The 26901-nt window shown below is 38.3% G+C and overlaps 2 protein-coding genes across 3 annotated transcripts; one reads left to right on the top strand and one right to left on the bottom strand.

Moving 5' to 3' along the window:
- The first annotated feature begins 51 nt into the window (after positions 1-51).
- LOC131774315 (transient receptor potential cation channel subfamily A member 1) lies at positions 52-22681 on the top strand. Of its 2 annotated transcripts, XM_059090327.2 has the most exons (30): positions 52-229; positions 4534-4787; positions 5119-5197; positions 5848-6023; positions 6318-6425; positions 6730-6838; positions 7707-7804; positions 7925-7972; positions 8359-8544; positions 9621-9809; positions 10374-10460; positions 10769-10854; positions 11778-11939; positions 12246-12360; positions 12819-12988; positions 13442-13526; positions 13820-13876; positions 14302-14385; positions 14615-14685; positions 15094-15238; positions 15743-15766; positions 16350-16430; positions 16598-16764; positions 17631-17691; positions 18193-18258; positions 18973-19146; positions 19742-19810; positions 20157-20267; positions 20813-20928; positions 21949-22681. In XM_059090327.2, exons 2-30 carry the CDS (start codon positions 4584-4586, stop codon positions 22097-22099), a joined length of 3279 nt encoding a protein of 1092 aa, XP_058946310.2. In that variant the 5' UTR covers positions 52-229; positions 4534-4583; the 3' UTR covers positions 22100-22681. The 2 variants fall into 2 exon arrangements, with proteins under 2 accessions (XP_058946310.2, XP_058946311.2); XM_059090328.2 differs by lacking the exon at positions 6318-6425 and having other exon boundaries at positions 21949-22680.
- A 1901-nt stretch (positions 22682-24582) lies between these two features.
- LOC136277159 (uncharacterized) lies at positions 24583-25722 on the bottom strand. The gene has a single exon (XM_066158842.1). It carries the CDS (start codon positions 25720-25722, stop codon positions 24583-24585), a length of 1140 nt encoding a protein of 379 aa, XP_066014939.1.
- Positions 25723-26901: the final 1179 nt, after the last annotated feature.

Here is a 26901-nt window from a genome sequence, read left to right as displayed (position 1 = left end):
CATGATAGCGAAAAACTTTGAGAAGCAGATGTATGTTAAACAAAGACGATGCCAGGTCACGTGACTGAATGTTTTTGTGAGCGTAAGTGATTTTGTTTATAATTGTTCTGCTGAACAATTCTTGTAACAGTTGCCCTAGAGAACGAACCACAACTGAATACTGGGGTTTTGAAATTCACGCTACGACACTATGCTGGTAACCACAGTCGAAAAAAGTTCAGCGTAAAAGGCAAGTGTAGTAACTAGCCTATCAGATATTTGTGTGTGTGTTTTTGTTATAAGCGGGGATTATTGACACGTTTTCGACCGGTTTAATGCTTCACCACAAGAGACATGCCTAGAGTGACTCGAGGTGCAATTAGGGAGTACGAAATTTTTTTTTTTACTGAGCTCTAACGTTGAAACCTGGTTCTTTTGTGAAGGTGGAGAAGCTTTCCTTCATTCTATTCTGTCTTTGCCGTTTTATGAGCTAGGTTTGGTAGTTAAGACCTAAATCAAGATGTAAGACAGAAAGACGCAAGACTCTGATTGGCGAGTTGTAATTGTACAACGAATCCGGCATCCCTCTGAGAAAAAAGGAAATTAAATTGCTTTCTTAGCCGTCAAATTAAAGAGGCTTCCGATATTAAAGCGCGCAGTGTTTCGGCTGCGTACTATTATCTTACAGTATTTCGACTTTGTGGAGTCCAACTAGAGAGCTTCATTGGTCGAGGATGAAATTAACCTTTTGGTAAATCAATTCATTCTTCGATATGCACTGTGAAGACGTTTGACTCTGGAACGTGGAAATTATGCCAGAACCAGTATTCTTGTCCAATTCAAGTCTTTATGTTTTTCTTAGAGGCGTTTGAGACAAGAAACTGGTGGAATGTGCTCTGTATTGTTCATGAATTTTCAGAAGATTATAGTCGAACACGCGTGTTGACAATAAATGTATTTGGTAATTAAGCTCTATTGACTGGAACCCTATTGTTTATGTATCATTTCAAAGTAGTTCCTACACGAAATAGAACCCCGTTTAAATCAGTTGACAGTAGCAATGAAAAACTTGCTAAACATGCGAGACAGGGTTCGAAAAATGCGTAAATCAATCGCTTTCGGATAGTATTGATTACACTCTACAGACTTTCCTCGTGTTCCCCTGCTATCTCGCTTATGTCTTGGAAACTGAGGCTTGATTTTACCGTTATGGTTGGATTTAATAGAAGTGCTGAAAACAGTGAATTTGTATTCTGACTACTCACGCGCCGGCTTATAATTCAACTTATATTGAAAGCCAAATGATAGCCGTTTTTTCGGTGAGCCAACCTTAGGGTAATAGGAGCAGTATTTAGGTTTAACGTCTAACTTTATTAGTTTATACTTTAGGGCAGAAGTTTCCTACTGCTTTCCTTTTAGTTTTCTTGTTTCACTTCAAAAAATGAATACAACAGCGTTGCTCGCTAGCGATGAGTCTGAATATTCGAGAAGCCAATCTGCATATTTGATCTGCATATTTAAATGCGTCATAGCTATTCGATGTGACTGGCTACAAAACTAGGCAAAATTGAAAAAGAAAGTTATTGTTTTTAGACGGAAAGCTCTCTGGCTGTGGAAATATTTGTTTTTGTGTTCACACTTTGTTGTAATTAAAAGTTTAGGTCCATAACACCTACTAATAGCCAAAAAACAAAAGGAGTCTTTCGACTTCCCTAGTAATCATCTCTGTCAACTATGGCTGTAAAAAGGAACTAAAGAGTTTTTAAGCATTTTGATCACCGTTTGCACACAGAAGACTGAGTGGCCTCACGAAATACTAGATAATGAAATCTGAGTAAACGTCAACTGGAATTTCAGATCTTATAATACAGTAAAGATTTTTTCCTCTCTCGACTGCGTAAAAACAAAGAGGCGGTTAATCGTGTTGTCAAAAATGCATCCCTTTGTCACGATTTACCTGCTTAAACGATCTTATTTTTATATTGTTTTGTCCACAGCTTTGTTACAACTTGTTAATCATTCATTGATAAGGGCGCTCTAACTAGTCAAAAATCTATCATCTATTGTATGTTTACTGTTTTATTTGCTGAATATTGTCAAATGCTTTAAAGATAATCTTTCAGAGGCAGAGGAGAACATTTTGTTTCAGAGCACACCTGTAATAACCCATGGAAGATGTTGAAAAACGGGCCTCAAGTGAGAAATCGTGATTTAGAAATTGTTTTTTCTTTCTTACGTGTTCCACTTCAAAAGCCGATAGCAGGGAGGAGTAATATTTTGCCTGAGGGAGCCCCTCAATGCCCTTTTGCTGCTCAAAATAGAATACCTGACACGCTCCATGGTTTTTTTTGCATGATTAGTAAACAGCACGGACTTAATGAAGAAGATGAAGTGAATATTAGTTGTGATCTTGAAAAATGAGAGGTAAACATTTCAAGATGTTTGGACCGTCACCGGGCTTTTCTTCGCAGGTCCGCTCTGACGAAAGGCTAACGCTCGAAACGCCAGCTTCAAAAACTTTTAAGTGTCGGCAATTTACACTGTAAACTCAGTTGATGAAACCAAAATATTTTGTAATACCCACTCCGACAATGCATCACACAAGTTATTAAGAAACTTGCTCCCCCAAGATATAACCCCAAGCTGATTTGGTTCTTTTGTTTCAATATTGCGCAATTCAAACAAACCTTTTTAACTCACTTACCACGTGACTTTGATGCATAAGTTAGAGAGTAAATAGTATTTGAATTGATGCTTGATCAACCAAACGTTTTTCATGGATTTGATAAAAGGTAATACTTTTTATGCATTCGAAAATTGCGCAGTTCTAAGCTCCCTTATTCATTATGAAGTGAATTTCTCTCTCTCAACCAAGTGAATTTCTTGGCGTTTTTTGCAAGAAACAATTTCAGGACGCGTTCTATTTTTCATTTAATGGCAAAGAAACTTTGGCTGAAAAAATTCGGTGGGCTTCTTCCTGCACCATTTATTGTTTTAGGAAAGATCGGAAAAAAGTACAGATGAAATAACAATCTACCATTTCGACGTTAAAATGATTTTTCCAACAGTTGATACATCTACAATATTTCACAGTAACAACAATAGAAACGAACACCCATTCAGTGGTCTGTTTCTGAAATAAAACTAACCGTTACGACGAGGCTTGAACCGAGTAAGAATTGCTAGTAGTGACCAGAGAACATTCCTAAAGGAATTACAACATGGTTTTAATGATACCTCTGTTCATTTTCAATCAACATGAATTGTCAACTTCAATCTAGCTGAACATCAGTTTTGGTTCGGAAGTGTAGCAGCTTTGTTTTAGAGATGAAGATTTCCCAAAATTTATTGGGAGAGTGACATGCGCCTTTAAGCAAACTAAAATCATAGTTCGCGTACAATTTGAATGAGCTCGGGTCTTCTTAATTTTTACTGAAAATAAAACTCGCTCAACTCTCTGTTTACCTATGTGTGTCCTTTGTTCTTTTCACCTCCCCATTTTTAAGTTTTTCGTCATCTCTAAGTCATTGGATCGTGATCAAGGGAAAACAATGTATCTGGACAAGTTTCCAAGTGCAGTTGTCGTAATTTAAAATAATTAATTAGATTTGATCTAAGAACTTTTTCACCCCGAAAAGAAAAATTATTTTTCTCTGTGAAATGATCGAGGACAGTGACTTAGGCTCAGCAAATTCCCTACGGTCTGTAAATATAGAAGTACCGCTTGAGGAAGATATTGACAAATCTGAAAGGTATAAACTATAAATGATGCAATTGAATGGCCCATATACAAGGAGTCAAAATCAGTGCTTTTGACCGGGTTTAAAACAACAGATTCAAAAGGTGGAAAAAAACTACAGATATTTTTAAGTGTAAAGCAATTTTGTTACCACGATTAGCTAGTTTTAGTTACCAGAACTCTTTTACGAACGTAACATCATCCATGTTTAATGCTTTTTCCGATCGAAAACGACACAGACATAAACCCAGAAATATGATCTCGTATGGTAAAGAAGAGTGATCGGAGAAACGTTTGTAATGACTTGAAAAACGTTTGAAATGACTTGAAAAAGTCTGCTTCTAGAGTTCATCCTAAGGAGTTCATCTAAAAGAACCCTCCCCCGAAGTTACTTGCGCAATCTTTGCAAAAGACTGAAACAAGTGTTTAAAAGATTTTTCGATGTCTACGAGGAGCCTAATAAATAGAAAAAGATTGGAATGCCTATAACATGATATGTCTTGCATCCATGACCCGGTTTCATTTCAACTGATTTAGCACTCGAGTGTTGTATTGTAAACTGTAACTACGTGTAGAACCAAACGAGTGGAGTTTGGCATTAAAGGTTTTAATAAAGATAGGAACCGAGCCTGACCTGGGTAGAGTATCAAGCAACGCCCTGGGAAAAATACAGAAGCTGAGAGGTTAGAACGCTGGCACGCAACCTTCTTAAAATATAGACATTTGAGAATTGACGCTTGGGAACAAGGTAACGGCCAAGAACTTGAGATTTTTCCTGACAACGTTTTACTCTTAATTTTTTTTTCATGGTTTAGCCTTTTAAAAGCAAGTCTCAAGCAGTCGGACAGTCCGCCTCATTTTCATCATGACAAAAGGAAAGAAGGTTTCGTTTGGTGGGAGCTCCACCTCAGAAGACGCAGATGAAAACTCATCGGTTTTTTCCGAAGAGGGAGTCACAAATGTGAGGACACGAAACCGAAGAAAATCCCGTGCTCTTAGTAGACTGTCAATGAGCTCAGTAAGAAGTAAAGAAGAGGGAACAGAGGCTCAATCGCGCGTGGAATCAGTGGTAAGTGTATAAAAACATGGAATAAACATTTGCATTCATGAAGAATAAGTTACTTATCATATGACCCGTGCGGCCCCCGTGTGCGCAATCCCATAAAGCTGACGTGTGCAGGGCCCGACGGGTTGACATGAGCCGATCCGAAAAATGATGTCCGGCCCTGCACTCACATGGCTTTTTGCCAAAATTTGAAGGAAAAATGAATAGATTAAAAAGAAGTGTTTTCGATGCATTTTACCCGTGGGTATCGCTTAATTCCTATGATAGGTTTGTTGATTTATGTGAACCATATCATGCGCTATTATTGAAGAATTACTCACTTTGCTGTTCCTAGAAAAAAGACAACAAACTTCATCAACTAATCCTGGCTGGGAACGAAGAAGAAGCAAAAAGGATTATCGCCAAAGGAAATGGTAATTACAGTGTTGTAAAATGATAAGAACACAAGGTTTTTCCATGTCTCACATGCATGGCCTCCATTTGAGTGGTAAATAAGCCGCTCACTAACGCTGATTTAACAGTTTCCTGTTTTAATCTCTGCGACCAAATCAAAGTTTACTGGTGAAAATTTGGGTTTAGGTGGCTCGGTGCTCCCTTTACAGGACGTCTTGAGTTATGATAGTTACTAATTAATCCAGAAAGGGGAAATATAACTTATTTTTCATTACCTCGTGAAGCACGCAATGATAACGGCGCCTGTAGCCAGTTATTCTGTTGCCATATGAATTTGTAGCAAATGGGGAGTTTTTGGACGGTATTGAAAAGTTTGCATTCAACTGATGTGGATCAGTTTTTTAAAGCAAGAGCCCCTGGACACAATCATGAAAGATTGTAAAGTGGTGTAAGTCATTCGAGGTCGTTTTATTTTTACATCAGATATTGTAGATATTGGTGGTAATTCCTACGTGTTTATCAGATATATCTACAAATTGGCAACAGGGATTTCTTCCTTTTTCTTATCGAAAATCATTTTTATAGGTCTATTAATTCAAACGAACGTTTGCAGTAATAATTTCACTAACAAACCCCTGTTGATTCTCCCTTCGTCTCATACTTTTTCAAGATACAAACCGTCAAGATAGCTCGGGTAAGACTCCTCTCCACACGGCCATCTTAGCGAAACAGTTCAGCATTGTTGAAATGTTACTGGAGCATAACGCTGACGTTACTTTAAAAGATGATGCGGGCGACACAGTGTTACATACTGCCATACGAGTTGGAAGTGAGAGACTGGTGCAGGTGAGAATTAGGATTCGTTTATTTCATTTTAATGGTTGACTTAATTTCGCTCAGGTTGGTAGTTACATATTTTTAGGAAAATTCCGTGCAAAACAAAAAAAAAAAAGAAAAAAGCACATACACATATTTACATGCAGTTTGAGTGTGAATCTTAACAACTTAAAATAATTTTTGAAATCTTTTCTGCTAGGCAAATGCGAAGTTTTTAACAAGGTGCCTTTTCTGCGGTTGACGAAGATTGTTTCTGAAACTTAGTAAATGTGAAGCAAATCGAATTTTTCTTTTCTTCCGAAGACTCTCATCGAACGTGGCAGATGCAATGTTTCTGCTCTGGGGCGAAACTCGGCTACTCCTCTTCATCTTGCCGCTGAAATGGACAACGCCAGTATCTGCAAGATTCTGGTAAGTTGCGCTCTTGGCTGCAAAGAATGGTTCAACTCGTGGGGTCCACATGTTCCTCTATCCAGTCCGGGCTCGAGATTTGAAATTTCGAGAATGTAAATTTCACCCTTTTTTTTCGTCTCTTTGTCCTTTATCCCGTGCAGATACGGGTCTTGGCTCTTCCTCTATAAAGGTGACCTGGCAGAGGCTTTCACAAGTTCAGTAAGCATCTGCATATACCCAAGACGGGACTATACAAGAAAAGTACTCTATGCTATCCAGCTTATTCGGAACTTACGAATCTCCCCTTTACTTGTTTATCCAGGTAGAGTACCACGCCTCATTGTCGCCTTTGGATGCTGAGCAGATGACACCTGTTGCTCGGGCTGTTGAAAGAGGAGCTCAAAAGTCGACCCAATATTTGTTACAAAAAGGCAAGTTCTGCAGATTCCATTTCAATCCCCCAAAAGTGATGTCTTTAATGGGTGTTGTCCACTCTCTAATGCAAGTCATCGGGTCCGAATCTCTAACTCGAGTTCACTAAATGCCTTTAAAATTGAATGTGGAATATCAAAGCCAAATGAATCACAACAGCCAATCACAACATACAGAAAATCACGAGGATTCAATGAGAACTCAAAAGCAAAACGAGTGAAGCGCGGAAAAACGCTAGTGAATAAGACGCGATTGAATTAAATTTTGAATCTGATTTAAGGAGGAGAGGCATGCTCTAGTTTTCTGGTCAAACAGAACGAAATAAAGCAAAATCAATGCAATCACGGATTACTTTCGACACTCGATTGAAAATGCCCCTATAAATGCAAAGTGTGCCAATGGTTTGGGCAATTCTTCGTAACAGTTCTTTATTTATTCAAAGTTAGTTGCTGGATTTGAAATATGCCTTTCCCTTAGACAGTGGGAAATTTCTATAAGCTACACCTGCATGTAATTCATTCATATAAAAGTTGCTGCTGAATGATTTAGTTTTGTCGTATATACAGTGTCAAGGGAATATAATTATAATTGATAGCACACTTTTCAATTTACCCATAGTAATTTGGGTTTTGATTACACCTCGGAAGATTTGAATCGATATTTTCTTAACATGCTTTTTATTTCTGATTTACATCACTGATAAACGAAACTGATTCAATTAGTTTGCCTACCTCTGTCTGTTAATGTCATCAGTCAAGCCCCACTTCATTATTTTGACTGAGAGCTCCAAGTGGCAGGTTTGGCAAACATTAATAAGAGAGCTGCAAACATCATACTAACAAAAGCGCACTTTGCTTCGCACCACAGCGCAAGAGGAGACAGGTTCTGTGGAGAATTTCAAATATAACGTTGACATGGACGGCAGCTCTCTTCTTCACTTGGCTGTAAACAGTGGAATTTCAGGGGTAAGAATAATATGTCGCTGAGCTGTGATAGCTTCCTTTTTTGTCAAAGACGTTCTTTATCATCAATTCTCTTATGTTATGTGAATCTCACTAATGCAGGGTATATTCGTTTTGTCATAGGTTGTGGAAACATGTGTCCAGTATGGAGTTCGCATCAGACAACCAAGGGTATAGGACTTTACTTCACAATAGTTTTCAGGTTTTATTTAGTAAAAAGACTTTGGTGGCAATCAAGATAGTCGAAACAGGGACATGTGAAATGTTAATTTTAGAATAGCAACATTCTACATAAAGCGGTCAATTTTAGGGAAATGTTGTATGTCCTTCTCATGCCTTGACGTAGAATTTATTGCTCAATTATTTCTTTTAAACCAATCTACATCGATCACTGAAAAATACCAAAGCTGTTTAAACTTTTAATTCGTTATGCATAATGCTTCTTGCATAGAATTAAGCTAAGTTGTCAGGTTTAACAGGTAGTTAGACTTCATAGCAACATTTCAATAGCCACGGTTTGTTATTTCCATCTTATATTTGCTTTACTTATCCCATAGAGAGAAGATAAAATAACAGCATTTCACATGGCATGCGAACAGGGATCCTTGCCGATAGCGAAATACCTCGTCAGTAAAGACCCTGCTCTGTGTAGAATAACTATTGTGGACTGCAAGGGGAGGACGCCGCTTCACATGGCTGCTGGTAAAAACCACGCTGAGATCGTAGAGTTCTTGTTGGAGAATGTACGTATCATTATCTCGTCGGTAGATTAAAGATGATGCAGTTTTAGGTCAAAGATCTTGACAATATTGTCAGTCAAATTATTTCGTCGCCCTGGTCCAGTAAATGTTTAAGGATTAGTAAGGAACCGCTCAAGTCAAAGAGATGACTTTAAATCATATAATAACGCTATGGAAAGGAGGACATAGAGAACTCGCGAAAAAAAAACGCCGACACTAAGACTTTTATTTGCAATTGTGACATTTGCCGCGTCTTGAGATTCCTAAGACTAATATAACCTTTAGTAAATGCCATTTATGGCAGTTTTGAACCTTGTTCATTGAACTTGCCGCCTACTTGTATCGTAATAAACTTCCAGACCCCATTTATGTTTATCTTGGAAATCTGTTTGAGTAATTGGGAGCTAAAGAACAAGGGCATCCTAAATCGACGTCAAGGGTTTTTGTGAACTGCACCTTCTGGTTTTGCGTTTGAGGCTAGGTTACTGAGTTGTTTTCAAGGTAACGGCGTCCGTGATCAAAGTTTTAGCGCCTTTGAAGACAAATTTCGTATTGTTACGTCACTCTTTGGAATCTCAACCACGGCAATCAGTGAATCATATGATTGCACGTTTTAGGGGCAGTGATTAAAATGTTATGGTTTTTTAAGCACAAATTTCGTCTGTGCACATTGGCGAGAGTTAACACCGTTCTTCAATGTCTACTCTGGCTCAGGTTCATGTAATAGTTTCCACTTAGCTAGCTTGAAAAGTTTACTCAGCAAAATGAGTGATGCTGTCAATATTCGAGGAGGCTTATCAACGCATACCCTGACCAGTTATGAGGTATTATCGGCTCTGAAGCATGTGCTTTCACATTTAAGTTACAAGTTCCAAAATATTTTCCGAATTATACCCAGCCTGCACAATTTCGCTTGCTCTAGGGTCTTCCTCTTTTGGTTTGTTCCCTTGAAAGCGTGAAAACTTTTTCGTCAGTGAGACCAGTGAGTTTGTGCGTCAAAAATGTTCTCTGCAAAGCAACACTAAGATCTTTTATGCAGTGGCTTGTCAATTAATTATTTGATACAATTCCTTATTTAGGGAGCAGCTCTTGACCCAAAGGATGATGAGCGGCGTTCACCGTTGTTCCGGGCGGCTAATTATGGGGCACACAGTGTAGTGAAGCTTCTTATGGATCACGGAGCTGACGTCACTGTACGGGACATAATGCTTAAGTCAGTGGTCCACGCTGCTGTGGGGGATGTGAAATCTATGGAAGCTTTGTTACAGGTAAGGGTTGCCACTCTATTAAATGTAGGTTTTAATCATATTTGGTTCTGACTTGTTGTTGGGGGATTTCGACCCCTTTTGCTTGTTTTTGCTTTTAGCTGTTGATCACCATGGTGGTTGTAGAAAGCTTTTATGCCTTATCACTTAGATAACTGCGAGTCAGGCTTCAGACTATGATAAGTTAGGTTCAACTGAAACCAGTTAATTAGGAGTTAAGGCTCCGCTATTTCCCAGTGAGAGAAAAGGTTGGCATTGTGCTTTCATTCGGCCCCCAATGAATTAAATTTCTCCTTATCTCGATTTAAGGCCGCGTCCTTCGGTATTGTCTGTGTCACGCACAGCAGTTTTTGTCAGGATGTATTGGATCTTAATATCGTGCATCATATTTGTTTGTCGAGGATGGTTTAAAGGGACCTTTGAAATTTGCACCTTGAAGTCTCCCCCCTCATCGGAGTAGTTATTGTACATTAGATTAAAACAGCGTGGGGAGAATTCTCTTGTGAGATATCTTCAGAAGTTTTATTTGTTTCCTGTAAATCAGCTATCGAAGTTTTCTATCCACAGAGTCCAATAGCTGCTGCACTCATCACAGAGAAAGACGATGATGGTTTTTCACCAGTTCATTATGCAGCAAAATCAGGGGACTTGAAGGTTCGATGTTCACATGCTTTAGCATCTTGAAAACATTTAAAATGTATAATTAACATTAAAAAAGAATAAAGGGGGTAAGTTTCTAAAGAAACTGTGGTGGTGGTGCTGCTGCCTCGGTGGGAGAGTGTAACAAGGTCATTTAGTATTATCAACTGATTTGGTAACGTAAATTGACCACCGTAAAGAATTTAAAAGCTGGCGCTTCGACCGACGAAACGTTAGCTTTTGAATTCTTTAAGGTGGCCAATTAACACTAAAAAAGGTTTAGTAAGTTAAGTTAGAGGTATTTTTATTCAATTCTTTAATAGAATATCAAGTTGTTTGCAACCAAAAACCGAGCATCTTCCAGTGTTTTATCTAATAGCTTGGACACTCCAATCCACGTGGCTTCCAGGTATGATTTGAATTAATTTATGGCTTAAAAAGGATGTTTTCGGTTTGGAAAAATAAATTTAAAAAAAAATTCTTAAAAGGGGATTCAGTCATGTTTTAAGTATCTTGAAGTAAAAGTCTTGGAAAATTGCTGAGCCACATTTCGTTTAGCGAGCTGCTTTGTGGGTAAAACAAGGAGTGTTGTTTGAGCTTTGCATCTTGTTGTTTCAAAGAATATGGAAAAACGGGAATTACGAAGCTCTTCCACCACTGAAAGTTAAGAGCAACACCAATGGTGCATTTCTTTATCTAGCTAAAGGGGTAAATTGCACAGAAGATATCCAAGGCTTTAATGGCACAATGGAATCTACAATCTCTCATTTCAAAGGATGGAAAAACAACATGAGAAGAAAACAGTTTGCCTCGTAGTGGCTGGTCTGTTCGAAAGGGCCTTGATTTGTCCCCTCAAGCATGATCATTATGTTTGTTAATGGACAAACTAAAGAAACTGGCAATTCGTATACTTTCGAACGTGCATCTGTCCTGTTATAAGAAATGTGCCACCGAGGTCACGTATGTTTATGCCCCTATCAAGCAGTCTGATCGTCCGGCTGAGAGTAGTCTTGAGAAGGAGAGTTTTTAGTAGTAACGACTGACGTTTTGACAACCTTAGCAGTTATCATCAGAGTTGACTTCGCTGATGACTTCTGCTGAGGATGTTGCATGGTGTGACTAGCCCGAAGCTGTCCTTTTTAGCCTAAAAATTCGTCGATTTGTACGGTACTGTAACGAAGATTACCTTCCTCTCGTTTTCCGCTTCAAATCTCTCAGAGCGTGAAAGCTCTGGGAATACCTACAGCTTTGTAACTTAGGGCTTTTTAACGATTATGTTGCAAGCTTTTTTTTGTTAAACGCATTCAAGCCTTCTTCTAATTGCTACAACAGATACGGTTGGACAGAAGTCGTAGTGGCTCTCATGGACAATCAGAATGTGAAGATCGTTAATCTGGGTAACAGTCAAGGGAAAACGGCCCTACACTATGCTTGCTCAGAAGGACATGACCGCGCAGTGGAGACACTCTTAAGACTTGGTGCTTTAGTAGAAAAGTAAGAGACTCATCACCACCTAAACTAAGTAGGATCGCGTTTTTTTTATTCTTGGACAACATAAAAAATTGCTTGCCACAAGATGTTCTAGTCCAAACATGTCATCCGTTTGTAGGGATCAGAGGTGAATAAACGGTAGAGTAACAGAAGCGACATAAATGCATCCAAACACCATACAAAACACCTGTTGTTGATAGACAATGCACAGGCGAACAGTTCTAAAGAACCCTCATATCTTATGGACAACATTCAGTAGACTTGACACTAAATTCAGCATGACAGCCCTGATTTCAATTTTCGTTTTAGAGATCAGAATGAGCGGACCCCGCTTCATTTAGCCGCCACCAAAGGTTCCCTCCTCTGCTGTCAAGTCCTTGTCAATAAAAATGACGAATGCATCAACGACGTGGATAGAAGCAAGGTTCTTGATCTTTAAAAAAGCTTTTAAATGAACCTAGTTAGTGAACTCTATAAGCGCCCGCCTGGTTTGATATTATTTGATGATGTAAGAATTTTACTTTGTTAATTAACCGTTAGCCGACCGGAACCCTAAGGAGTTTGGCTTGAACGCGTTAATATATAGAAAAGAAGGAGATGTGGTTATGCAATGGTTAGAGAGTGGCTACAAAGGTTATCATTACTCAGGCCGGTGTCATTTCGTAGTTCTTTGCCGTAAAACATGCATATTTTACTATTCTCCACCAGCGCATGTAAGTGGCGACCCCTTAGAGAAACTTTTGTCTTTGTGCATAGATTTTGCCGCAATGGATTGTTGCAACTTGAAAAAATTTAAGGTCTTAAACGCTTGGCCAGGAAGCTGACCTTGAATTGTTTTACTGTCGTTCATTTCTTTTCTTATTTTCATCTTTTTATTTACAGAATACAGCCATGCACTTAGCAGCTATCAACAATCAACCAGAGGTAATGGAATTTTTTCTGTCACATAACAAAGCTTCCATTTTGAGGAATGGAGATAATCAAACCATATTGGACATAGCTGTATCTTTGGAGATGAAAGAAGTTGCGGTGGTAATAGCAAAACACGACAGGTACTACAATCCTTTGTTTGATGATCCGCCCTTACCTGCTTGATTCTCAAACTCTCATACATGTGGGAGCATATTATGCAGCATGCACGTGTACTTTAACATTTGTCTGGTCGGCAAAAAAGAAGGTCCAGTTTAGATCAGTGGAGTGTTTGTCAAAGCATAGAATCTGATGTAAAAATTTGACCTCATGAGAACAAAAAGACGGTTCAAAGATATTCATTGTGTTTTTACATTTAGGCTGATCCTTGAAAGCTACTGAGTGAATCGATCTTCTGCTTTCTACAAGATAATATAAATTTAAAGTATATTTCACAACTGTTGAACACTAAGTTTTGCAAAGTGCCAGGATACAAAGCCACTAGAAAGTTGTAGGTGGTTGTGATCGGTAATTAAAGGAATCAACCGCGCGAGAAGCTGCACCCCAGGCTTAGAAAATGGTGTCGTCTCTTTTAGATGGCAAGAGGTGCTTTCTAAAAGCACTACTGGTTTGGTTCCCATCATGGATACGTTGATTCGTAAGATGCCCGAAGTAGCTGTGGTAAGTGGCTAGTAGTAATAACACTCATATAATGACAAGTAAGAGAACTCAACCTGCAAATTATTACATGACCGAAGTTCTTGATCCTTCTCAGCCATTTGAAAAAATTATTGAGGTGCATAATATTGAGATGGATTAAACTGTCTTTGACAGCTGTCTGTTTTTTTTTAAATTATCTTTGACTTCATTCTGTGGTTTGTTTTTGATGAGACTCAGAGAGAATTAAGATCAACACCAACGGCACGAAACAGGTTAAATGCTTAGAAATAGTAATTTTTGTCTATATCCCGTAGTTCTTCCTTGATCAGAGCGTGGAGAAAAAGGGTGACCCAGAATCTAACCATTATTTGGTGAGTCCACTTGACAATTGTATTTATAAAAATGATTCCCCTCTCAGAAGAAAACGCTTAAGTGCAATTTGCAGCTAAAATTTCGATTTCATTTTTCAAGACGTACTTGAAATTGAAAGCTATCTTCGCAGTAATGAACACTACTGTAGTAGTGAAAATAAGGCCTGAAAAAATTCAGGCCTGCCTTGCCTCATTTCTACGAAGATCGCTTTCAATGTCATTTTCCAAACCGCAGTTCACTTATGATCTTCATATATTCACAGTCGTAATTAATCCGCTTGTTGTTTCGATGAATGAGATTTTTAGTAAAAGATGTCTAGATGGATTGTCATATCATAATAAGTGGAAAGTGATCAGCTTGCATGGCAACTCGATAGGTCACATTCATATCGATGGATTTGAAATAACTTGGTTGTTACTCCTAGGTGAAATATGACCTGAATCTAGTTCAAGGGCAGTTTCCAGGAGAGCCTTTTAAAGCTGATAATAAATCACTACAACTGATCAAGGTAAATTACTACCTTACTTAAGTCGGTAGGTCTATTTTAGATTAATATTTTCAGATTTACTGGCACTTGTCAATTGTTTCAGACTGTGAAGTGATTCAACGACGCCAAGTCAATTCTCTTCTTGGTCATCATTTTGTGTCAGTGATCAAATGAATACGATTAATTCCTTAAGACAGCTAACATTTTTGTTTATGCCTAAGATTCAGTTCATTGATTTTTTTTTTTTAAGACGATGGCGGAGTATCGGCGGGAACGTTGCCTCACCCATCCCATCAGTTTCATGTTACTGAATATGAAATGGTAAGTAATAATTCCAAGGATCCAAATTCCAAGTTTGTCTGAATTCACTCTTTCTTTCTATTGGTGTTAACTGCCTTCTAGGGCTTTCCGTAATTACCTTTCGGTAACTTTCACTCTAGGTAATTTACATTTCACATTGAAAAAATTGAATGAATCTTAGTTAAAATTGATCACTGACACAAATTCACCAAAGTTTTACACCCTTCTTTTTATACCTTAATGACTTCCATGAAAGCAGCGCGTGGGGATTGTTACAGTTAATACTGGACTGAACTAAATCAAGAGAATATCAACACTTTACGATCTTTTGACTTAATACAGAGGAGTAAACTTTATTTCATGTCACCATTATCACGGCACAAACCGAAAATTGAAAAAAAAAATTTTTTTTTAATTTTTTGATTTCAGGAAAAAGTTTGGTTGGTGGACATTTGGTTTGAACCTTGTCTCCTACTTCTTGTTTTTGATTCCGCTGACCGCTTTGACTGTGTACGATCGCACTAATAAAGACATCCATTGCAAGAAAGACAATTCTACTGAATCTGGTTATGATGTATGTGTCGTATGATGTATGATGTATGATGTATGATGTATGTGTCGCAAATTCAAGGAAACTGAAAGTAAGGGGTTGGACTAGGCATTAGTTCGCCTTCTTCTAGTGAGGATTATTGATCTTTTTCATGTTTCATAAAGCATTTAATGACTTGTTTAAGAGAAACAGTGAGTTTATTAACCTCAAGAACCTCAATTTTTTAGGGGAACAACTAAAAAGTAGAGCGATGACTGCAAAAATAAATTTTCTTAACCCTGGCTGGCGCATAAATTGGCCATGGTTCAATGTGGGCGCGTGACGGACTCTCCCCCAGTCGGGAAACGCTGTTCTTCGAATTCGATTCAGTTTTATCTCCGCGTAAGTCATATATTCCGCCCCCCAACCTCGTTTCCCTAGGTAATGCTCTTAACATCTGGAATTAATTAGCGTGCATCTGTGAGTGAATGTGTTGTTATTAGCGCTTGATTATCTTTTTATTTACCTTGCTCTTCTCTTTTTTTGTAGGAGACATGTACAACTTCAGATGTGGTAAGGACAGCTTTCCTTTAAAAATAGTCAACATTACCGTTGTGTTTTGTATGATCGTTTTTGCCTGTTGATCAAAAATGTGGAAGCAATCTGTTCTACTCGTTTATCATATTTTGACCAACTTTGTATGGATTGAATTAACTGTTAAAAAGGAAGCGCCATCACTTTTCCAAACAGACAGTACTCTATAAAATAATGTGACCATATCTTTTTGTAATTGATGGTTTGAGTGCAAACTATGAAAAAACTATGAGACATCATTTTCACTTGGTACAAGGTAAGATTGATTGTAGGTTGTGAGCAAGTCTATAATTGAAGCGGCGAAGCCTGCGAGGGGTCTGTGCCCATATATACATTTCTCACCAGCAAGCGAAGGGAATGTCGGTAGAGCCTTGTGTGATGTATTCTAAAGAAAGTTGTTATTTGCTTCTTTACGAGCTTGGGACAAAGAAAAAACTGGTCAGAGTCCTTCCACCTCGACAAGTCAAACATGTTTCGAATTTTGTCAGTAACTAAATTGCTAGATATATACGTAACTTATGTACTTTTGATTTTGTTTTTTTGCTTTTTTTCATTTTTTCAGGTAACACAGGTTCTAAGCACTTTAACTTTTATTGCTTGCGTGGTTCTGATTGGAAAGCACATCTTCTCGTTAGTTCGTAAGGTAAATAATAATAAATTTACTAGAATCACTTTGACAAGTTTTTCAGTACTGTCGGACAGTCAGTACATTATTAATTGTCAGATATTTCCTGTTTATAAGACATGAATTAGAAAGAGTAGAATGGTTTTTAAGGAAAGAAAAATAACTTTCTTTTCTTTCGCAAACAGCGTGTTGCATATTTGAAAAACTTCCTGAATTACGTGGAGTGGTTATGCTACGTAGCATCCATCGTTTACATCTTCCCAACTTGTGACTGCAAGCGCGGCTATAAACAGGAAGTTGGAGCAGTGTCTGTCTTCTTTGGCTGGATGAATCTGATTCTTTACTTCAGGAGGTAATCATACAATTAGCTGAGTCCTACGCGCATTTTGATTGGTCCTTGCTTATGATCTATTGAAGGACAGACGCATATATGACGTCATCATTGACAATCTTTTGTCTTTTTGTTATATAAAACAAATAGATACCATGATGCCGCGGGTCGGTTCAGTATCAGATTAATAGATCACCGAAAACGTCACAATGTGGCAAGAACATCAGTGACAGACTCGGCTGCGCATCGTCTGCCACTTCTTTGTTTCTACTACATTTTGACGTCATCTGTGATCCATTACTGAACAGACACACGGCCAACATTGATCATTCAGAAACCTTCGGAAATCCCCCCATTATGACAGACAGCAACATATACTACAACCACTGTGTTCAGAAAATTTGGAAATTCAGTACCCTCTTTGCTTACTCTTACGGGACAGACACTATACTTACAACTTGGTCAATTAGCAATAAACAGTGAGCAACTTTCGGAATCGAATTTATCACAGGTAGATTTTTATCAGTCATCAGTCACTAGTGGATTTCCCCTTCACTGATCAGATATAACGATGAGGTAATAATGATGAGAAATAATGATGGACTGAATGAAACATCATTTATTACGTACATTAACTTGTCCGGTGTAAGTTGTCAGATTTTCTTTCCTTTTCTATTAAACTCATAATCTGACAGAACATGGTTGCAAACAAAGGTAAAATGAACTTTAAACCGAGGATAAAACTGAACTACAGCACTTATAACGAAGGTGATCTTTCAATTGTTGAAATATTCACTCCGCAGTTTTATTATATGGTTTTCATATAAGGTATCTGCTGATAATATCAGCGAGTGTATCTTAACTGAAAAATCTTGTGTCTCTTTAAGGTTGTCATCTTACGGTCAATACGTCATCATGCTCACTACAATGTTTGTGACCCTTGTCAAGGTATTTAGCTTTGCACAAAATTGTCTGTTCAAAAAAAGTAATAGTATTAATGGTTCCACAATGGTTCAAACTGAGCCGATTTACAGGCGCTAATAAAGGGTTACATGTTTAGAAGTGGGGCTTCCCTTATACACCAAGGTTGTCTTGAAGTACAGATATTTTTTCCAAGAAACCCTTCATCAGAGAAATTGTAAACAAATGTCATCACTCTTTCAGACAAGTGAGAGAAGCAGATTGTATTCAAAATTTTTTTTTCAGCTAAACCAACAATTAACTAACTCTCGTATAGAAAATGCCTGATTAACAGCTTTCCTTAGAATCTTAACCACTTTCCTCAAATTACAGAAAGCTGCGGACTTTTTGTCAGAGCTAAATTGTTGGCCATTGAGAAGCCATGCCTACTGTGACTGCTCCGCTGTCACCCGAATATCAGATGGGATTTGAGTTCACAAACGTTGCCTGGATGCGTGACAAATCTGTATGATTTTTCTTATCTTTAAGGTTTTGCTGTTGTGGATGTTGTTTATCATGGCTTTTGGTACTACATTTTTTCTGATCGTAGATAAAGTAAGTGTACTGTACTACAAATCAATCAAGAAAAGTAATGTAGAGCATCTCGACAACTCAAAGGGCCACACGGCTAAGTTTGGACACTTGTTCTGACTAATAAAGTTCTCATTACGGAAATAAGCGTCGTTGAAAAGGGAAACACACACACAAAAAAAGCATTTAAATGTGCTAACTCTTTATCGCTCGGCGAAACTCGCAAGTTATCCTGAAATTTTGCAGTTAACCTGCTGTTCTTTCTGTTATGGCCGCGTTTTACTTTTTAAAGACCAGAAAACCTCCTATTCACCTGCAAAAGTAATTACGTGAAATTTCAAAGATACGTGCCACTCAATAGCGTGATATCGTGGCTTTTACCTTTCTTACCTTAACGAAATTAACTACTCTATGTTTAAGTTTATCCAGATTGCACGGGAGAAGAGTTTGCTTCCCACCAAAACTAAATTCAGCTTAGCGACACTTGGGTTGATTATTTACCGTGTAAGGCGACTCTGTATATGATCTGATAACTGGAATTGAGTGAACCAATTAAAAAACCAGAAATTCAATGACATCCATGGTTGAAAATTCATACAATGATAGTTCGGCATTGTTTGTTAGTAAAGATTTTGTATGTCATTCGCAGTGTTAAGCATAGACGCATTATCATGTATGCGGATGTTAGGATTAATTCACTCATTTCTAAGTATTACATTTTGTTTGTTCTATTGTTAGGAACACTTCAGCACTTTTGGATATGCCTTGATGTCAATGTATGTCATGACACTTGGAGAACTCAACTACCACGATGAATTCTTGCCTTGGGATGAGTTAGCTTTCCCGACGCTAACAAATGTTCTGTTCGTCATTCTGGTTCTTGGGATGCCCATTATTATGATGAATATGTTGGTATGTACTAAAAGCTTTTCGAGTAGGTGGTTGACTTTGTCCAAATAATAAATTGTCATCCCTTTGATAAAGTGGATCGTTTTACAGCCCTGGATGGCAAGTATTGTTGTGAACAGCGTCAGACGCCTTTCGGAAAAAGGCGCACCTTTTTTCATTAATCCAGGATTAATTATTAATGAGAAGTTTTATTCTATGTTTCCATGAAATCTTTTGAATCACACATTATTGTGTCAAATATGAAATATATGAGTGCTCAGTCGGATACGATGTCACATGGGGCACACACCGAACAATATTTGCATTTCGTTCTGGATATAAGTGATTGCTTGGCGCGTGGTCAGGATCTTTCTGTTTACGCAACATCTCACATCCAAACATTCTAATTTAGGCGGTTGACTTTAATCAACTTCCTTTATCACAACGTAATACTTACAGGTGAACGCTACCTGCTTTGACTGTTCAGTTACTATTGGCATTTCCATGGGATTTCTCGACTCGACGATACAATGCAACTTACAGTTTCTTCGGAAAATAAATACTGAGTCAATAAAGTCTGTATGTGGTCTTAATCACGTGTTTTGATGTCACTCGCCAGGTTGGTCTCGCTGTTGGTGATATCGATAAAATCCAACAGAATGCTTTAATGGATCGCTATGTTTTACAGGTAAGTATCTCGGTACATAGCCTTGGACCATGGCTGTAATAAAAGCAACAAATAACAACCTCACTCTTTATCGAAACGAATCCAGTGACCAGATGTTTATTATTGAAGAAAGGGGGTTATTATTAAACTCAGCTGTATTACTTTCCCGACAATCTACACACCTTGGTGATCTACGGTAAAACAGTGACCGGTTGTTTCTCCCATACTTGCCAAGAATCGTTAAAGGGAGCATCTCTGTTTACCTGTAAATTTGAAATTCACCAGCTTTAACTAGTCAAACATGACGTATGAAAAAATTTTGAAAAAAAGTTAGAGTTGAATTTGTAATGTGTTTAAACCTTTTTAGGTTCAGTTGCTGCTAGACATTGAAAACTCTATGCCGATGTTTATCCTTAAACATGTACAAGTGCCAAGCTATTCAGAATATCCCAACCACCCCAAGACACTCAAACAAAAGGTAACGGACTTTTAAAAAGATTAGACCTTAAATCTCGTTAGCGACGAAACTGGCAGAGGGGATAAATGGAATTTTTATACTTTTCTACCGGCAGCTCGGAATTCCTTGAATAATCGAAAAATAATATATTTTTTAGCACGCAACTGTGTAATTTTTCAATACTTTGCGAAAGAAGAATTTTGATATGCTTACAGCAGTTTAGTACTAATAAAATGGTGAGCCTCGGGCATGTTTTATAGTGACTGATCGTAGGATAAACATTGAGGGCATTACCTCGTCGATGAAGTGCTGCTAAGGTCGCACACGGCGTGAGGAGAATTTCTTGAATTTTGTTATGACTATTGAAAGTTTGCATGAGTTCATTAACCGAAAAAAAAAAAAAAAACGGAACTAGTTTGTTCTATAGGGAAAATAAGTGTTCAAGAGCAACAAATACTTTGAGCCTTTTCAAAATATACTGAGGTTATGTTCCTCAGAGGGAACCAAGCTCTCTGAGATTCTATGTTAAAAGTATCTAAGACAAAATTATTTTAACTGTCTCATAGCTGGTAGATGCCCTTATTTCTTTTGGCAAACCTGAGTCTACTGAGGTTGAAGAAGAAGAGGAGCTGTCGCCTGGAATGGTGCAGATTATTGGAAAACTTAACGAACAAGAGCAAAGGTTTGTCATCTAATTTGCCAAGAATAGAAATGAGCATTATTGTCCTGGGTGAAGTGAATGTGAAGTGGTTCGTAACATCTAGTTCTTACCTAATTTTCCATTCCACACATTGTTGGAAAATGTAGGAATGTCTGTAAGCATTAACTTTATTTAGTACAAATTTGTGTTAGCCTTTCATTACAAACACATTGAGATTTATAATGTGTAGATGTCAAAATTCCTTACCCGTTATAACTTAAAGAAGAGTGAATGAGCCCTTAGTTGTTTTATATTGTACCCTCTATTCTTGAAGTTTTTCTCTCAATAAGGTGTGGCCCTCACACAAAGTTTATGTGTAGCAGATCGAGTTGACTTTTCATCATCGTCAGGAACTATACCTGCATTTGCCTTTTCCAAAGCCTTCTTCATTTCAACCTTGGTATTATCGTCTCGTCATAAATTACTCAGATAATCAGAGTCTTAATAATTTCTTTCCAACCTCATTTCCCTTTTTTTAATTAGGTAACAACGACACTATGATCTATTTCCCCCGGCATTCAGTTGTGATTGATACTCATGGGAATACTGGGTATATACCTCAAATTTAATGGTAGGAGAGAAAGAATGGGAAAAATCTGCCAAGATAAGAAAAAAGAACGGTGGGGCTCCTAAAACGTCTGCGACATTATAGTTGAAGTTGAGGTTTATGGCCCAGAACAACAGTGCTGGTCCCCAGCTTCTGATATTCTAAGCGAAAAGACTTCTGTGAATGGGGTGTTAGACCATCGTACACCCCATAGTATCATTTCAGGGCTCTCGGAAAGTTCTCCGGAACTATTTGTACTCCTAGGTAGTGAGAGGCACCGTGACGATAAAGTGAGTTGCCCAAGACATGGGTCAACACAAAACACAATGAATCAGCCGGATCTCAACCCCGAAACTCTAGATCCGCAGTCCAGCTAGCGTGCAAACCTTTAGTTCACCGTGTCTGTCGCAGCCTAATTCTTAACAGCGTATCTTTTTGGATTTAATTTTTTCCAGAGCCGACAAATTGTACGACGTGTTAAAAGAGCAGACTGAGATGCTGAAAGAACTTAACAGTCGCGGTCGAGAAGAAGCGGTCCGAGCAGAAAAAAAGACAGAGGACAATAACAAGACCGACAGCGGAAAACTGGGGTTGTTTGGATTTTAGCCCTTATAAAGTTAATTGACTCTCCACGTATGCGTGCATGCTATTATCATCATCTACATGCATGGTAGAGTTCTCTTTCCAAGAACCGAAATGTGGTTCAAATTACTCCCTCAGTTATTTTTCCAAAATAGCAAACATAACGGTTAAGAGGAAAACATAGAACTGAAAACAGTCTAGTTGTTTAAGAGGATCATTTTAAAACGTGAGACTGCCCTGAGTATAAACGAAAACGTTTTTGAAAGTAACAGAGTTTCGTCAATAAAAATAAAGAAAAGATAACTGTTTCAGGATTTTATTTAGTTCAAGTTTTAATCATAAAAATCGTCGCAGCACCATTCAATTCCTATCTCGCCTTTTTTACATTTTTTTAACAAGCAGGCTACTAAGATTGAATCTTTTCCCCACGCGCACACGTAATTTATGGCAGGTTGTCAAGGACATTGCACACGCAAGGCATTTAAGGTTCAGCAAATTTTGTTCTTTGGTTGGTTAATCACGTTTTGCCGCTTCTTCTCTGTTTTCACTTTCTGTTCTCATTGGCTACTTGTTCTCTTTCTCTTTGGTCACAAATCAAAATAAAAGCCCGTGGAGTGGTTCTATCTGTAGTATTATTAATTTTGAATAACAATAATTTATCGAGAAGATTCAAGATCAAATTTCAAATGTAATGTTTCCTAATCAGGATTTTTTTTTTAAAAATTGGTTGTCACAGGAACTTAATTTGCGCCATGTTTAGAGGTTAAATATCTTAAGAGGCTGTCCGCGAAAGAACGGATAAGGTAAATTTCGGCCCTTCACCGATTTCCCTAAGTTTTTCAGTGAAAGTCGACAATTCTATCCCATGTACAAATATCACATTTATTTTGATCATTTTCATTTTTTTTATTTTTTACGAGACAATTTTAAAGGTCACCCCAAAACCGCCCAATTTGCCTTCTGTGACCCCAATTACTAAGCTATAAATATCGAGCGCTATTAAATCCTTATTTCCCAATCTAGAAAGCTGATTACTTTACATATTTGAGAATGACTTTATTTCAATACTTCAAAGGTAAAACGATTACATTCTATAGAATTTTTACCGAGTTATGAAATTTCCAAAATACCTTATCGTGAGCATTGAAATTTGTGAGGAGTGGGGTACATGCGGTTGAAAGCTATTTTCTCTTACGAGGGGCCTCATCTAGAGTCAAGTCTATTGCAGCTTAAAAGTACTTAGATAAAGCAAGGTAAGCATAGAATAAAACTTTTGGGCACTCCTCATCCTGCGCCGCAGAGAGCTTTGTGAATTTCATAAATATTCGCCATCTTGATCGAAACCAACGATAAGGCGGTCCGACCTGCAGACAGGTTTCTAAAGCGTAACAGCCCTAAAATACTTAAAGATGCCGCAACGATTATCTAATGGAGTATCAAGATCGATATAAATCATCAATTTGACCATTTTTTCACGAAATGGCTCAAATTTTCCGGAAAAATACTTCGTTAATTATTCCTACATGCAAGTTAACTTCATGCGTTCGTGTTATAATACACGTCAAAAATAGTTTCTGTAACAACATGTAGCCATTCAAAGAAGTGTTCCTATAAATGTGAAACTCATCTGTTGTATCCTTTCTTAAAAGCTTTACGTAAAATTTCAAGAGCCATTTCCTTTGAACACAATGCGCTAAAGGAATTCAGTTTGTTTTGACAACTAAGTTGTTTATTTCGCTCAATTGTTTTTATCATGTGCATAATCTTTTTCAGACCTCTTTTGCTTTTTCTTCAGGAAAATAATTCACCCTTACTTGGGGAAAAATTTCGTCTCACTATTTGTGAAAGTTTTTTAGATTGTGACCTAGTTGGTTCATGATTAGCACGGTGGAGTTTCTTCAGCGTGACTGTGGACTGCCGTGAACTAGCCTGGTCACGCAATATCAGCATTAAAAGATTGTCTCACGGCTGGTGAACTCAAATTAAAGAAATATTTAGCTCGGCATTTATATCATGATATGTTGATGTTTCGCCATCGAGAGTATGAAAATCTCCCCAGAAGAAATTGAGAAATTATGCAACCGATAGAAATTGGTATATTTAATTTAATAAACATTTCCAAAAGTAGGTAAGGGAATTTAGTAACTTCAGTTAAAGGCATAAATCATTGAGAAAATTTCGAGGAGGCAATAGAGAAAGTCTCTTTTGTAAATGCTCGTACATGCTATAGAGTGAGGGTCAACATGACTCGCGGTCACGGTAGGCCTATGATTTTTTTGTTTTGAAATTAAAGGCACGCCTACAAAATAACAGGCGCCAATTTTAAAATGATTTTTACAGGTTTGCTTACATATTCATGCTTTAAGCGCTCTTATTCATCGGCATAGAACTGTACATCAGGGTACTTAGAGGCGGTGCATATTGCTTCTCAATAGATTCACTGTAATTCCCTGTCATTGATTTGCCAGGGCTCCATGCTTACAGTCGTCCCAACCGTGGCCCGTGTGTTACACTTCATTAAAGCATTGACATTCTTGTATAAAAGACATCAGTTGTTCAATCAGGTCTTTTTTCCGGTCTCTTGATTTGAATGGTACTTCAAAAAAGTGCAAGATTTCTTTAAGCAGTGAAACATTAAAAAGACTCGGCTTATTATCTCTCGCACACTCGCACAAGTTAAAGGCGTCGTAAGACAGAGGGTGTTGCGGCTTCAGTTCGTTGGAAATGTGCGCCATTAACTGTTGTCTTTCAGCTCCTTTTTCCTCTAGAAATAGTTCCTTTGGATTGTGCTCGATTTCTGAGTGTGCTTGTTGCCTTCCTCTGCTTGCTGCAAGGCGAGAAAAGAAACCCTGTACTTGGCTCTTAGTCAACCACTCGTCTCGTTCAAACAACCTTCTATTCAGCTCATCTCTTGTCTTGCGCATATCATTTGAGACTTGCTGAGGGTCAGCTTTTGGCCCTGATTGTTCCCCTAGGTCAAACTTTGCAGTTAGATATTTCTTAACTTTGTCAGTTAATCTAATGGATCCTGCTCGTGGCCTGTGTAAGGCCCAGCCCATAATGACAGTGTGCAACGCGGTTATTGAGACATTTTCACTTTGGCGGATATTAGGTTCAGACGGTTCATTTTCAGTGACGTTGACTAACGCAGTAACTCTGTCTGCCCAATCTCTTCGAAGCTTGTCATATAGCGTTTCTGACGGCCTTTCAACTTTGACGCAATGATCCCCTACGTCCAAATGTGACTCGAGCTCTGAAAATGTTTGGAAACTCTTCACGCATCCAGGCTTGGAACATTCAAACATGCTTATACTCGAATCGTCCCAGTCATTCTCTTCTTCTGAACTCTCTGTCACAGGATCTGAGCATTGATAAACACATGTATCATGAAGAGGGAAAAATTTTTCATTAACAACGATACCAGTGTCCCCTTGGCCCTTTAACACCAGCTGGTCAAAAGAGATTTCCTTGCCACGCCCTATTCGGTACGACCTCCACACACGAATACCTTTCTCCTCAAACTGGACATTGTGAAGCTTGCTAAAAACATCTATCTTGTTCATTTCTAGGGTTATCTTCGCCTCGTCAACCTCGCAAACGAATGCGGATCTACCTTTCACTGGTCTTTCAGAAAGTGCCTTCCTCATGCCTCCCGCTGATAGAATGTCGTGTCCTTCGCTGCAGAAACGTCGGATGCATGTTTTCATCGGACACAGAATTCTATCACATACATCCTTGCCATATTGTGGCTCTGAAAAGTCGTACCGACAAACTTCTAAACTAACCCGCTTATCAAGCTGTGGTGGTAGTGGCTGTCGCTTGCTAGGAATATTTCTGGCAACCTCGTCCATCGCAGCATTGTAAATACCAAGAATCTCTGTTTCGGATCTGACGGAAAGTTGCTTCAGGAGTTGCTGGAGTCCAACAGGGACTAGAAAAGGGTTTCCTATTAGGGGTAAAAATCTGACGAAATGGCGTTGTCTTCATTTCAGTAGCATAAGATAAAACAATCTTACTAACGGTATGAAAGGACATCATTGGACATGTTCTCTTCGAAGGAATGCGCTTTCGATGTATGGCGTGGCATGCGAATAAACACCTTGCGTGGTGAGGTATCTTAGAAACAATAAAATATCCAACAAACCTCTCAAAATCCGCAGCTTCCTGGTTGACTGAACCTTTGGTAGAACTTTGCCATCACAAACCCAACAGTCGCTCAGAATGCTTCTTCCGGCAAGTGGTGCAAATAGCTATAAAATTGCATCAATACAACTGATAAATCGTCGTCGTCTTCATCATCGTCTTCATCATCGTCATCGTCATCGTCATCGTCTAGCTTAGCCTAAATCATTTCTAAGAGAAATACTAGGCGTTTCAAACACATCTAGGGGACCTATAGTCTCTATCGTGCGTAACACTTGTCGTTGTGGGTGTGAGATAAAGGAAAAGTTTTTTCGAACCTTAGCGACGAGTAGAAGAGGGGCGACATCGCGCGAGGCACGGGAAGGAGATGCAGATTCACCGCTCAGGACTATATTTGTTTCCTTCATTACCACCAGCCAGGCTGCCCAGTAGTCTTAGTGTAGCAATAGCATAAAAGCATTAAATAAATTTCCTTGGTTGATGATAAAACACACATTTTTGTATTTACGATTGCGACACCAATAATTAACCAAGGGAAATGGATATGCGACCAACAACAACAAAAACTTATAGGGGTATTGACATTTGAGGAAACAGAACTAGAGAGAGCCACAAGGCTATTGGTACTTACGTGATCCTACAGCGGCGAATAGATCAAAACAAATATGATATTTTTACATGGG

This window comes from Pocillopora verrucosa, chromosome 12 (genome assembly GCF_036669915.1).
Source record: "Pocillopora verrucosa isolate sample1 chromosome 12, ASM3666991v2, whole genome shotgun sequence".
NCBI classification, from domain to species: domain Eukaryota; kingdom Metazoa; phylum Cnidaria; class Anthozoa; order Scleractinia; family Pocilloporidae; genus Pocillopora; species Pocillopora verrucosa.
This window is presented reverse-complemented; position numbering and strand designations above follow the sequence as displayed.